The sequence below is a fragment of the Arachis hypogaea genome, chromosome 12, assembly GCF_003086295.3.
Source record: "Arachis hypogaea cultivar Tifrunner chromosome 12, arahy.Tifrunner.gnm2.J5K5, whole genome shotgun sequence".
Taxonomy (NCBI): Eukaryota; Viridiplantae; Streptophyta; class Magnoliopsida; order Fabales; family Fabaceae; genus Arachis; species Arachis hypogaea.
The window spans coordinates 59782947-59797725 of NC_092047.1; the positions used below are offsets into that span (position 1 = coordinate 59782947).

At 32.5% G+C, this 14779-nt stretch overlaps 2 protein-coding genes and 1 long non-coding RNA gene across 3 annotated transcripts; 2 read left to right on the top strand and 1 right to left on the bottom strand.

The window, feature by feature from the left end:
- Positions 1-212: 212 nt before the first annotated feature.
- On the top strand, positions 213-11042 carry LOC112727418 (EG45-like domain containing protein). The gene is made up of 3 exons (XM_025777157.2): positions 213-443; positions 1819-2098; positions 10808-11042. The coding sequence occupies exons 1-3, from the start codon at positions 335-337 to the stop codon at positions 10812-10814; spliced, it is 396 nt and encodes a 131-aa protein (XP_025632942.1). The 5' UTR covers positions 213-334; the 3' UTR covers positions 10815-11042.
- On the bottom strand, positions 3213-6527 carry LOC112727419 (uncharacterized). Its single transcript, XR_003165750.3, has 5 exons — positions 4993-6527; positions 4722-4894; positions 4389-4494; positions 4065-4133; positions 3213-3643 (listed from the first exon to the last, which is right to left on the bottom strand). It is a non-coding gene; the product is annotated as an uncharacterized lncRNA (long non-coding RNA).
- On the top strand, positions 8311-9508 carry LOC140177035 (uncharacterized). Its single transcript, XM_072209272.1, has 2 exons — positions 8311-9063; positions 9144-9508. Exons 1-2 carry the CDS (start codon positions 8451-8453, stop codon positions 9344-9346), a joined length of 816 nt encoding a protein of 271 aa, XP_072065373.1. The 5' UTR covers positions 8311-8450; the 3' UTR covers positions 9347-9508.
- Positions 11043-14779: the final 3737 nt, after the last annotated feature.

Genomic DNA, 14779 nt, shown 5'->3' on the forward strand with positions numbered 1-14779 from the left:
AGTTTTAATCTATCACTATATTTTTATAGAGATTTTGTAGTTATATATGGAGACTTGAATCATTATTAAGAATATTCTAACTCTAGAAATAGTGGCGGCTGGGCAGAAACGTTCAGGGACGGTGGCTGCGTAGAAACGTGCGGAGACCGTCTCCCTCTTCCGAAAATGACGGACCGCTAACATAGCATTCAGTCACTATAAAATGGTATTAATGCTATCCAATTTTCCAACAGAACAAATTCAGAAGCTACTTAAAGTGTTCACTATAATTAAGTATTCCGTCGCTACATTGTACAATAAAACTTTAGTTTTCCCTGCATTTCAATATTTCAATATGGCGAACAAACTGAGCGCTGTTATTATCATGGGGTTTGCCATCTTTAGCCTTGTTTCGGTGACATCCGCTTTTTCGGGAACAGCAACTTACTATACAGTTTACACTCGTGAGTATTTTTATTTTTCTTATTAAAAAAGGGGCATAAATCCTACTTGGAAAAATATCATGAAATGTACTATTTTATCTAAGCCATTGTGTCAATTTTTTTATTTATTTCTGAATCAATTTTTTATTTAGAATTTAAAATACTTATTATCTTGACTAATTTCACGTTTAATAAATGAAAGAGTATTGAATTAATTAATGCATATATTAATTCACTATACAATGGATCGTATATATAAGACTGATTCATAAACAATATCCTTTTTGTGTAAACTCTTGAAATGGCGCTTTGTATTTGTATTCTTTTAGCAACTGCTTTCTAATTAAGAAAAATATTATATTAAAAAAATTAAGAAAAACTACCAAATACTTGACCAAAAAACATTTCCCTCCCTTTTTTATTAATAAAATTTGAATAATTTTAGAAAATTTAATTTTAATGCACTAATAATATAATTTTACACTTATAATTGCATATATTCATTTTTTTGAATTATTATTCATGTGGTCAATTTAAATAATATTACTTTTGATGATGTGTACGTAATTAAATATATATATAAATTTTTTTTATTAATATTATATTAAAATTAAATTCTAATTTTGGATTGGTAAAAGATATTCTTATTATTTGTGTAAGTACTAACAAGATAAGATAGGCGACTTAACAAGCCTGTTAGTTCCCTTTAAACCACTTAATAAGTAACCGACGTGACGACGTCTATGTTACTTAACTATCTCATGCTTAACAAGCCTGTTAGTGCAGCTTTATTTCTTTTCTTCTCAATAAAGAAGTTAAACGAATAAAAAAAATTAATCAAAATAAAAATATTAAAATAATATACCTTTATATTATTTTCTTAATTTAACTTATTTAATAAAACATATCAAATAAGTTAGTTTTACCTATGTATTACATATTAAATATTAATCTAATTTTTTCTACGTTTCTTTTTCGATTCTTATTTTTTAAATATTCTTTTTTATACATTAAAGAGGAACATTAGAAAGTTATTTCTTTTTTTTCGTCAATGTCAATTAAATTTATAAAAATTATTTTATTATTTTAAATTTTAGATCTTAAATAATAAATTTTTAATTTTAAACTCTAAATTATAAATTTTAAAATAAAATTAATTATTATTAACTAACTAAAAGTTAGTTTTATATATTTTCTCTATATTAAATTTTTTTCTGTATTTTTGGAATTTGAACCTTTTATGTAAGGCCACACTAGTTAGATAGGAGACCAAAGTTTTCCTTTTGGGGCCTTAGAGCCCCTTTGTTAACCAAAAAAAAAAAGTTTTTCTTTTGGATATGTATATATAACATGAAGATAATGATGTGCTCTGATATGCTACTTGGAAAATCATCAGCATCCGCATGCTACGGGTACGAGGACGAAGGAACGATGATTGCAGCTGCAAGCGAGGGAATATACAACAATGGAGGTGCATGTGGCAAAATGTATAAGATCACATGCACAGGTGCGACCAACGCCGGCGTCACTCAACCGTGCACCGGCGCCAGTGTTACCGTCAAGGTTGTCGATCTTTGTCCCTCTCCAGGCTGCCAGGGAACATTTGATCTCTCTCAAGAAGCTTTCTCTCAGATAGCTAACACCAATGCTGGAAAAGTTTATATTGACTATACCCCGTAAGTCCATTTCATCATTTCAATTTCTAACTGCTTGTATTAGCTAGCTTTATTCTTGTCTTGTTTTTTGGGGACTACTTAATTTTAAGGAAATAAAATTGCACAAAAAATTGTAATTAAATTTTGGATAAAGTATATTTTTTATTTTTAAATTTTTTAAAAATTTTAAAAATACTTTAACGTTTAATTTATTTTATTTTTTTTAACGATTTAAATATATTTTAATTATATTTAAAAGTTAACACCGTTAATAAGGATGCTGACATGATAATTATAGAATTTAGAGTTTAAAATTTTTTATATTTTACGATCTTATGATGTGAATTTATCGAATGTTTCTATTTTATTTTATTATTTTTCCTTTTTAAAAATATATTTTAATAGGGATAATATAAATAACGCTCTTATTATAAATTTTTACCGTCTGAATTAGTTTAGTCTACTAGAAATGTGAAATAATAATAATAAATATAGCAAGGATTAGTCATAATATATAATGAGATTATTTTTCTTAATAAATATATCATTGGATTCAAGTTTAATAATAAAAAAATTTTCCTACAACATTTTCAGACTGAGACAACATTTAAAAAATATTGTCTAAAAATTGATAAAAAATTACTTTTAATCTATAACAACACTTTTAAACTTAAAGCAACATTTTTGGACCCTTTACAGATACAATCGTTGTCTTAGATCAAAGCAACGTTTTTTTCCTTCAAAAGCAATGCTTTTGTAAGCAACTCTTTGAAAACGTTGTCTATTCTAAAGCAAAAACAACGCTTTTGGTCAGACCATAATGCAACACTTATTAAGCGTTGTCGTTTTTAATAATTTTACAATTAGTAGAAATCGTTGCCTATTCTATTAGTATAGCAACCCTAAGCAATGTTGCATATTACATTGAACTCTGGCATCACTTTATTAGAAGCACTGCCACTTCTTGTATTACTAAGGCATTAATTTAAAGGCGTTGGCTCTTCTTTAAAACCGTTTTCTCTTGTGATAGTACTAGGTACATTTTGCCACTATTTATTAGCTATGTACAATAATTTAAGCATTTCATTAAAATTTGATGCAATAAAATTAAAAATATGATAGAAGAAACAAAATCTCAACTTATTCTACTTGAATATATATTATTAAGTTAAAATATATTATTATAACTCTTTAATTCACATAACAAAATATGGCAAATTAATTAAATAAAAGACCCTTAACAAAATACATATACTTAAAAGGGAAAAAAAAGCTAAATACGATGAGCATCTTTGGAACCATTTTCATCCTTAGAACCATTCTCCTGAGGATCTTTATCAAATTGATCCTGAATAAGTTTTACCTTATGACCCAAACTTTCTTTCCAATTGATGAGAGATCATAGCACAGTTCTAATGTTTTGTTAGCACTTGAAGGCTTTAGGATCATCATCAACTTCACTTTCTTACTCTTCTCTTTCAACACATCATATCTTTCTACATCATCTTACCGTTCGTCTTTCCACCAGTTGTTTATGCCCATTGATTCTTATTTTTGTAAAGAAACCTACAGAAGAAGATAGTTTACTGAGATGCTAACACAATCATCAACCTAGTACATGTTCTCATGCATTGTGATCACTGTTATTTGAACCAATATAGAATAGGCACTACCACTGAATACAAAACATTTTTCATTAGAAGTACAAGATCAGTAAGAAAATTGAAAGTGGTTCCTTTCATTTTTTTTTCCCAAATAAGTTCAAACTCACTGTAACCCATATGATAGTGAGAAATAATAACTCACACACAGTATAGAGTGGAGCACTAGGATACATCAATCGCCAAAATAACAATAAAAAAAAGCACTTAATATTACAATAACTTCCACACAGAGCTAGAGTTAGAACAATGAATATTCTTAATTAACTACCTTATTTTTTTACATTTGCACAAAAAAATTTCATCAACTAACTAGAAAATGTTACCTGTGTCCCAAATAGTAAGCTTCACTCTTTTGCCATCAATTGTAAAATGTTTAATCTTGAAGTCCATATCTGTCTCAATAATTTAATAAATAAATATTAAAAATTACACTGCACAATTTCTTTTTTAGTGAAGCCAAAAACTAAGTGAAAATCTTCAAAGCTAGCTGTATATATATCACCAAATTCCAACAAACTACTATCACATATAAGTAACTATGAACAAATTAAAGGTAATCAACCAACATAATTTCTAATTACTATAATGATATTAGCCTAGTGAACTCGATATAAAGTTGATGAGAGTTGGCTACTAAATTTGCATACCTTGTTACTTGTTAGGCCTATTTTGCTTCAATGAAGAGTCCAGCCAACGCTCAGGCCGTTCAATCTCATTAAAATTTAAGTTATCAATTCTTCTCCGAGGAGATTTCTAGATACATGAAATTAGAATATAATTAAGTAAGAACGGACAGAACTTATTTAGTCAGTTACAATCTTATTTACAACCCAAGCAAATTACATACTACATCTTCAAATCAATTTCATGCCAAGCAAGTTAAACTTCAAATCAATCCTTATTCGATTAATGTTTATAGGAATATGATTCAAGCAAAATAAAGAATTAACTACAATAACAATTAATTATAGGGAAGCCACCTGTGGGGATTAGATTTGCAATTTTCCACACAATCGAAAAGAATCTGTAATCCCAATTCATTGGCAATTTACAAGTATGGTTCATTATACACTGTCCCTTCTTCTTCTTGTCAAATTTAGTCAACAAGTCATCAAAATCTTCTACTCCATCATATAATCATAATCATCAATGCCTACGGAAACACAAAGAAAGCATCACGAACTTTGGGAATGAGGCAGAGTCATCATTGCAAATAGAAAAGGAAAAAAAAAGAGGCAGAATTGTCAGTACCTTCAAAAGAGTGACCGATTGTGATGGCCGTATAGATGAATGTGAAAAGAGAGGAACACAATTTTTGCCATCTCCAGACCAAAGCATTAAGAAGAAAACAACGGAGTTTTTAATAGTATGAACTCTTTAACTAGCTTATATGTGACAAAAATAAGGGACAAAAAAGAAAAATAGAAAATCAGCAACTCAGGGTGGAGAACTATCTTTAGAGTCTATCTAGAGGAAATTAGAAAAATAGAATAACTGAGTACCTTCGGCTTCACATGAATAATTCACATGTTGTCCTATAAGGAAAGTGCTTAGGAAGCTTAATATTCAAAATCAGCACTACACATATACTTTATATATTTATATCTACAGAGTACATAGAATGAAAACAAGTTAATACTCAAAATCAGCACCGCACACACTAAAACAATAAATTTACACAACAATGTTCAATTTTAAATTCTACAGAGAGATTTCAGTCTAAATACACAGTCTCAGAGTTTAATCTGAAAATGTTGTCTCAGTCTTTTGGAGCAGCTAGATTTTTTAGCCAAAAGACAAGAAGGAATAGTCAACATAAATTCTAAGGAAGCTTAATATTTAAAATAAAATAAAAAATAGTTTCATTTATTTTGCCTAAAAATTCTTCTCCCTCAAAATCTCAACCTGCACTAGAGCTGAAATTCTGAATTAGCAAAATCAATAGGTCTATTGTTATTTGACACACAAAAATGAGAACACACTAGAGCTTGCATGGCTTGTTAGTGGTATTATACTACCTTGCTATGCTACTATGTGCTTTGATCTCCCAATTTCTCAAGTAGCAATCATCATTTCTGCCAAGAGAAACCCAACGTCTTGACAATACAAGAAGCCATAAAGCAAAATTATAAGCTTAGATTTTAACAGCAATTGGTAACAACAAAGTGATCAACATAAATGCAATCAATTAATGGCAATGGCGGCGCCATGGCATTATGGCATGGTGGATTTTGGCCTCGCCACCATAAGGAGGTCGCCGCGTTGTGGTTTCCACGGCGGGTGAAAAGGCGGCCGCAATTGCGGTGGCGCCATGGCAGAACGCCATACATATGGCGGAAATATCGGGTTTTTACATATTTTAAAAAAAAAATTCTGAGGGTAATTGGGTAAATTACGAAATCCTAAGTGATACCACTAATCCTAATTATTCAAAAACTCCCTCTCTGTTCTCTGCGCCTCTTCTTCATGTGAAAACTCCTCTCCCTCTCTGCTCTTTGTGCATCTTGTCGCCACCAATTGTCACTGCCGCCCGTCGCTAGGCGCCACTAATTGTCGCTGCCTGTCGCCGTTGGTCGTTGCCGCCCTCATCACCACAGTCGTTCCTTACTGCTGCTGCGAACCACCGTTCCACTTTCTCTGGTTCGTAGTTTCTTGCATATTATTTTTTTTCGTTCAGTTCACTATCTCTTTTCTTCCCTGAACCCTAATAAACCTCTCTTCATCCAAATATTTTTTCCATTCAGTTCACTATGTCTATTTCCAGACAAGTCCCTGATTCTAACCCCCTTGCCCCTGCCCCTGCCCCTGATTCTAATGAGACAATGGCTTTGGTTTTTTTTTTAAGTTTTTAGTTTTTATGTTCTATGTCTTATGTTTGTTTGCTAAATTTGCTACTATATTTGATCACTTTTGTTGTATTAATTGGATGTCTTATGACTAAAAAAATGATTATATAGATTAGATTTTATAGTTTATTATATTTGCAATTTTTTTTGCATGTTTTTTGTACACATATAAGCATTTTTAGGTAATCCGCCATTACCACCATTTCTTGCAATGCCATCCGCCATAATTTTTTGGCGAATTTTGGCTCACCTCCATGAGCCGCCATCTGCAATAAAAAACTATGATTATAGATATAAAAGCACACATGTAAAAGAACATGCCACATCAACCACTTTTATTTTATTTCAGTAGTGAGTATAAACAAAAGGTTGTAAGCTTATTATGCTAATTAATCTTTTTTCAATATATTAATACCACTACTCCACTCTTATTACTATCCATCACACTTCATTCTTCGTCATACCACTTTTTAACCATTACATTCGCTTGAAATCTGATTTCCAAACTAAAAACTATATTATTATGTTGGTGACAAGAGTAGATTCATCACTACCTAACTCACACTCATCCTAATTAATTCCTTAGCTAACTTACTGAAAGTGGAAAAACAACCTAAGAAAGAAAGTAAGCTTTAATTATGTTTACAACTTAGCTATTTAAGAATGAATAAATTTTAACATTAAATTTGGTGTTAATAGTGTACCTCTATTATCTAAAAATCAACTAAGGCATAGTATGCATCAACTGTAAATCAGTCCTCATAGGATCATAGCATCAACATGCAGGACATGATATCACAGCTAATTCTGAAGAAATAGTAAGGATACATGCTCACAAGTTTAAAATTAATGCGCATAGCAACAAGTTTAACTAAAAATTAGGATTCAAAACACAAAATGGTGCTAAAGTAAAACAAAAAGAGAACGGTAGAATCATCAGTACCTGCAGAAGAACGCCAGAAACGAGAATGTCACCAAAAACATGAGCAGTGATAATCGAATAGTGACCGGCGGTGATGAACGCGAGTAAAGAGGATCGAAGCTCAACAAGAAGAGGAGCAGAGGATCGAAGCTCAACAAGAAGAGGATCGAAGCTCATTCGCGAGCAGAGAAGATCAAAGCTCATTCGCGAGCAGAGATTGAGATCGAAGCTCAATAAAGGAACGCACGTCATCATCGAATGGATTGAAGAACCAGAGAAAAACGAAACATTTGGATTGGATTAGGGTTATGGATGTTAGGGTTGGGGTTTTGTTAGGAAGGAGAGACTCTTCTTTCTTCTTCTCCCCTTTTTCTCTCCACAATAATTAGTCTTGCCATTTGGGTTATTTTTGTTTTTTAAGAAATTAAAAATTTTAGACAATACTTGAAAGGCTCAAGAATTTGAATATGGTTTGCAAGGTGGTGTTTTGGTTGTTTATGGAGGAAAAATGTGTTTTACGTCTAGGTGGATGTCTGTGGTCCAAGGCCAACACGCAGGGGGTGTGGTGCCTACTACACGTGGAGGGCATGAAGATGACGGGGAAGCATGTGGTTGGACGAAGAGAGAATCACGCAGGGGGCGTGATGACGTCAGCACGCTGGGGGCGTGATGACGTGGCTGAAGATGGTTGGCTGGCTGGAGCAGCACGTGGGGGGGCGTGCTGACTCAACAAGTGGGGGGCGTGCTGACGTGTTTGTATCATGTGGGGGACGTGATGAGTCAGCACGCGGGGCGTTTTGACACGTGGCAAGCTGTGATTGGCTGAGACAATCAGCACGTGGGGGCGTGGTGAAAGCTCTCCTCTATATAAGGCAGTGCTCGGGTTCATTTTCATTCTGAGTAAGAGTGTATGAGTGTTCTTTGGGTGTGTTTGAAGCGTAATGGAGGGTACCGCAAACTTGGTTGTGTATCGCGACGGTGAGATAATACGTAATACTCATGAGGGAGTGAGGTTTGTGTGTCAGAATCCGTTTTCGTTTGTGGTTCCATGCACCATGATGTTAATGGAGCTTCAGAATGGTCTCTGTCAAAGCATGGAGAACAGTACGTTAATGAGAGTGAGCAGAATTCTGTACCAGAATCTGGTTGTAGTTTTTGGTGGTCTAATACAGTTTGATACCATGCCAATCACAGACGAAGTGAGTATGCAGAATATGTTTCAAATTCACCGGCAGACTCAGATGCGACAGCCACAGATTGAGCTGTATGTTGAGTTTGAAACCGTAGAGGCGGAAGGGACTCAAAATGATTTAGAGGTGGCAGATGATAGAGCTGCAGTGTACGAGGGAATGAATAGTGACAGTGAAGAGGACTTCGAAGCCACTTATGAAGCCGGAGACGAAGATGAGGATGGTGATGTTGGAGTTGAGACAGCAGCGGAGAATGTAGTGGTTCATCCCTCGATTAGTCAACCGATGAACGTGCCACCTTTTATGCGTGAGGTGGATCTCGACGCCATGCATGCACCGAAGTTTCCGGAATATTCAAACATAGGTGCGTGATGACTAAATAATACGTTGTTGTTAATTTATGCATTGGATTGATTAGTAAACGATGATTTCTACTTTCTGTAGGCGTTGCTAATCCTAAGGACGGAGAGTTCCGGATTGGAATGGAATACAGTTCTAGAAAGACGGTCGTGGCATGGCAGCAATTAGAAGTTACACTATCGCTAGAGGAGTTGACTACGACGTGTATGAGTCTGAGCCACAGACGTTCTATGCAAAATGCAAGATGTATGAGCGTGGGTGCGACTGGCTTATCCGAGCCAGCTTGATAAGGAAAAAAGGTTGTTGGGAGATACGCAGATACAACGGTAGGCACACGTGCTCAATAGGAGTGATTTAACAGGATCATTCGAAGTTGGACTCGGATACAATTGCTGAGGCTATAAAGCCATTGGTCAAGACTGACCCGTCCATCAAGGCGATATTTTTTTCTTCGTGCGTAAAAAATATATATTTTTCTAATATTTAATAACAATGCATATCTAATATTTATTTATTTATTATTCTAACATTTATTTATTAAAATTTTGAATATTATGCAACATACAAATTTATTTACAGATTATATATTTATTTTACTATATTATTTTTATATTTTATGGTAGAAAAAATATATTTTATTATAGAATTTTTATTATATCATATAATATACATTTTATTATAGTATTTTTATAACATAACATTAATCTAAAATTAACAGAAAAATAAAATTATATTTTAATATGTTAAATAATAAAAAAAAATAACAGAAATTTAACACACAATAAAAATATAAATTACCAACTTACATAAATTGGATGATCCAAATAATTTACAATATGTTCTTTCGGAGCACAATAATTACGAACCATTTTTTAAAATAAATACAAACTATTTTTTTTCTTCTATTTCCCAATCTTTCTCTTTTTTCTACGGCAACCTCCTTCCCCTCTTTGTTGATCCGGAAATCACCCTGGTAGTGAAACACACTTCTTTCTTCTACTCTCCCTAACACCTCTACTCTCCCTATCACAACACACTACTACTGCTTGTATAAATGACTAGGGGAAGGCTGAGACTCTTTATAAAGAGCTTGCTTGCTGTTTATCGGGGAGGAAGACTATTCCCTGCATGGCAGCAGTCAACACCCCTCCGGTGATGCAGAGCATTGAAACTCCGCGATGCCACGTCCTCCACGCCCCCCCTCCCCCGCGTGGTGCTTGACTCCCTCCATCGCCCGGTAAATCATCCCACTCCCCTATAACCTGCAAAAATACCAACACATTTTTCATAACAAAAATAATTTCCGTACTTAAAAAGTAAAGGTTAACTAATTTAAAAATAACTCTTAAAAAGAGTAGTATATTACTTTTATAATAATTATTTTTACATATTTGATAGAGCAATACTTGATAAGTGTTTTTTAATAGTAGTATATTATTTTTATAATAGTGTTTTTTAATTTATCAACGGTATCATTTATAGTGTGCTGATTAAAAATTTGTTGTTATAATTGTATTTTATTGTTGCTCATATAAAAGGTTGCCTGTATATATTAGGCTATTTGTTTTTAAGTGTTATCTTGAATATATATTGTAATAGCCAAAAAATATTACGGTGTTTGTTTACCAAATCTTTCGTCCTAAATCTTTTATACATATATAATAGACATACTAACCTAGGTACTAACTTTTCTCTTTTATTATTTATTTTTTCGGAATAATGATTTGTCTGCTACATTGTTTTTTCAGGGTTTGAAGCTCGGAGAAGAGAATAGCCTATCTTTAGCTGGAGAATAAATAAAGACGAAATAAAGATAAATCAGAATATGTGAAAAAAACAAATCATATGTAAGAATAATGTATTGCACTATTGCTTGGAATGGAAAATGGAACTTTTTCCATGAACCCCTAATAATTGTATCGATAATTGATAAAGTACATTGATACTTTAGCAATAAATAATTTGAATATCCACTTCAGTTAATTTTGCATTTAAAATTTTTGAAGTAGCTATTTTTCTTTAAAAATATTTAAGAGATAATAGAAATTAGTCCAAAGTAATCCAAATTTATTTTATTTCATATTCATTAACACTAAAATAAATGAATAATATTAAATGTAATAAATATAAAATTATATGTAACCATCTCATCACTACTAAAATATCATGCTTTCGGTTATGCCATTCTAAAAATTAGAATATTACAGTAACTCGTTTATATATAATTATAATATGTATAAGACTCTTTAAATAAAACGAAACTTAAAATAGAAGGTTTTTTTTTTCAAGGATCATACAAAAATTCAACCACATTATATAAAATTAAGTTAAATTATAATTAATAAATTAGTTATAAACAAAGAAGGTTAAGAAATTAGAATTTATATTTTAGGAAGAAAAAATAATTATGATACGAATTAAAACACTTATTCTAAAAATTTTGACCCAAAATTAGGACAAAAGGCTAAAAAAATGAAATTGGGCTACACCGAGCCCAAACTCACATATATAAATCCACACAGCTTTATTTTAGCATCATTCTTTTCCATTTGTATATGAGACACGGATTGAAGAGAAAAGAGAAAAAAAAGAAAAAAAAATCCTAGCCCCATTATCTTTATTTGGACATAACTTTTATTCTGGAGTTTCGATTGACGAGCCGTTTATAGTCACGCATTTATCTCGGATTCCTCTCCAATTCTATATAAGTATTGTGCTAAGAAATCTTGAATTTCTTGTCCATTTTTCTATTTCCTTTCAATTCGCACTTTTGGGTTGAGTTGTTGAGGAATTTCAGTTTTTCAATGTTTAGAGAAGGTTCAACCCTGAGTTTTGATGGAGTTTTAGCCTAAGAATACGTGAGATACGGTTTAAAACCTCAAACCCTTCAGTATCCACGATTTTAAGTAGTGCTCCTATATGAATGTTGAGTTATTATTGTGATTAGATTGTGTGGATTATCTTGGCTCGTTTGGAATTGGCTTTGGCATTGATTTACTGCGGAGTTAAGTTGTGGATCGAAGTGGTAAAAATCAGTGGAGATTGGTATTGCCAGAGAAGAGTTTTCTGGAGGTTGAAACCGCCACCAATGAAGGTATGGGTCTTAATTTCGGATAGGCACCATGTAACGCTATGTGAAAACCTAGGTTAATTGTCCCTAGGATAGGATTTGATTGAAATTAGGGATGACGAAATTCCCCGAGACGCCGAGATCCCTGCGGGGACTGCCCGGAACGGGGATCCGATTGTGGGGAATTTTTTCTGCGGGGATGGGGATCGGGGACAAAATTCTCCCGAAGCAGGTGCGAGGACCCGAGCAAGGATCCCCGCCCCGTCCCCGCTATTCCCCGAAATTTATGAATTCCTTGAATTATCCTTAATAGTTTATTTCTCATATATATTTTTTAGTCATTTCTCACACACACATATATATAGAAACCCAAAACTCCTAATCTTTATTTGCATAACCCTTCTTCAATTCAGAGATCCCTAAGGCTGTCCATACTCCATCCAACCTCTCTGCAGCCACCCCTTCGTCACCCTTCTCACCGCATCGTCACACCTCACCGTGCCATCACCCTTACCGCGTCGTAATTTCTATTTACGGAGTTCCTTTTCGTAACTCTGTCGTCGTGTCCATTCTCTTCTCTGTTGCCGCGTCTCCCACCTCGTCCACTGCTTTGTCCTTTGGCTCATCGTTGTGTTCCCCCATTGCATTATTTCGAAAGAAGTCACCATTGTGTCATTTAGACTTTTTGTATAAAATCTTGCAGTTTTTGTATAAGATAGATACTTATAGCTCTATTCATATGGAAATTAATAATTAGTTAGAACTATTATGTAGATGGGGAATGGGGTTCCCGCCCCATGAGGAATGGGGTCCCCACGGGGAATGGGACTCTGTGGAGAATGGGGATGGGGAACAATATTCCCCCACGGCGGAAAATGGGGGCGGGGATGAGGAGCAAATCTAAGGGCGGAGATGGGGAGCAGGGAGGCATCCCCCGCCCTGCCCCATTGACATCCCTAATTGAAATTGATTGTTGTTGTGATTAGTTAAATTCATTGTGATGGTTTAAATTATTGCCTGTTGAGGCGTTGGTATGGAAATTGGTTCAGAGGCTGTGATAAAGAGAGAAAATCTTCTACTTGGTAAGTTGAGGTAAGTGATAGTGTGGTTATGTTATGATTGATGAATTGATGATGTTGAGTTGGATAATTGATCTAATTTGGTGTGAATTGTTGCTATGTTGTAATTGGTTGAAGTAATGATTAAATTTAGTTTGGTTGTGAATGTTAGATATGAGAGTGTTATGTATTATTGTTGAGAAAGGATATATATGATGTGATGTGTTAAATGAGTTATAATTAGGTTGATTAAGTTTGGAATGGATAGGAGTTGATAAGTGAGTGTTTGAAGTGTTTAGAAATGGTATTAAAGTGAATTGTTGATTTGAATCATGAGGAGTTGGTTATATGATGAATTATCAATTTGATTATTGATATAAAACTTATGAAGTTAGACTGATTATGTTGAAACTTACTTGATTGGGTGTTTGAATTGATACAAGATGATGAATGAGTGTTGAGATGCACAGAAGTAGTTTTGGAATGGGTTGAAAATGGATTGAATTGAGTTTTGGTAAAAATTGGCTATTTGGTGAAATTGGTAAAAACAGAATTTTGACCAACTTTAGTGTGCTATAACTTGGTGCTCGAAGTTTGGATTTATGTAAAACTTATCTTAAATCGAAACTAGTTAAAAGATGAGTGAACTACCAACCTAGCCCCTATCCATTTTTCAGAATGACAACGCGATCCCTTAAAATAAAAACGATCCACTTCAGTCCTTATCTTCTACTTCCGTGACACAATGCGGTCTCTGTGGGTTTTTCTTCGTCAACTCTGAATGAAAAATGCTGACTTGTCAAGTTCAAAAATGAACAGGAGCCTAATTGTCTCCAAATTCAAATTGATTAGAGATTTATTTGTCATATTCTTTAAATAATATCTTTTTTAAATTTTTTATACATTTTATTAATATTTTTTTCAATAAATTATTAAATAATTATGGTATAATAAGTACAAACTAATTAATAAATTATTTAAATTTAAAAAATCATTTATTATGAAACTAAATAAATAATTCTCAAATATAATTTGTAAATATATATAAATAATAAATATTAAAATTTGACTAATACATTAATCATAATATTCCTATGATATATTATTAGTATTATGATCTAGATAATTTTCATAATAAAATAAAAACTAATAAACATATTATTTGATACATAGTAAAATTTTTTTAATAATAACAAATTTAATTTTTTTTATCTCTTTAAACTAAATTAATAATTCTATTTGATATCTTTGCACTAAAATACACTATGAATAGGCTATTAATACTAAATAAAATAAAACATAATATATATATATATATATATATATATATATTATCGAGACCATTTGTAAACTCAGCAAACTCAAAGCATCAATAATATTATTAATCTATTAATAATATTTTGAGTAAAATATATGTAAATTTAATTAAATTTTATTATACATAAAATTTTAGTTAATCTACATTATTCTTATAGTGATAAATCTTCATTAATTTGTACCTTATGAGAATATGTATTATTAATATATTAATAAGAAAAATTTTAATAGCATTGGTGATAGGTGGAAGGGTAGAGAATTTTGTAAGAAGAAAT

What these genes read in the sequence shown, in the direction of transcription:
- LOC112727418 (XM_025777157.2), top strand. Translation starts at nt 335, where the DNA reads ATGGCGAACAAACTGAGCGCTGTTATTATCATGGGGTTTGCCATCTTT. An exon ending in TTACTATACAGTTTACACTC is followed by an intron (nt 444 to 1,818) that starts GTGAGTATTTTT and finishes GAAAATCATCAG; the next exon opens with CATCCGCATGCTACGGGTAC.
- LOC140177035 (XM_072209272.1), top strand. Translation starts at nt 8,451, where the DNA reads ATGGAGGGTACCGCAAACTTGGTTGTGTATCGCGACGGTGAGATAATA. An exon ending in TCCGGAATATTCAAACATAG is followed by an intron (nt 9,064 to 9,143) that starts GTGCGTGATGAC and finishes TACTTTCTGTAG; the next exon opens with GCGTTGCTAATCCTAAGGAC.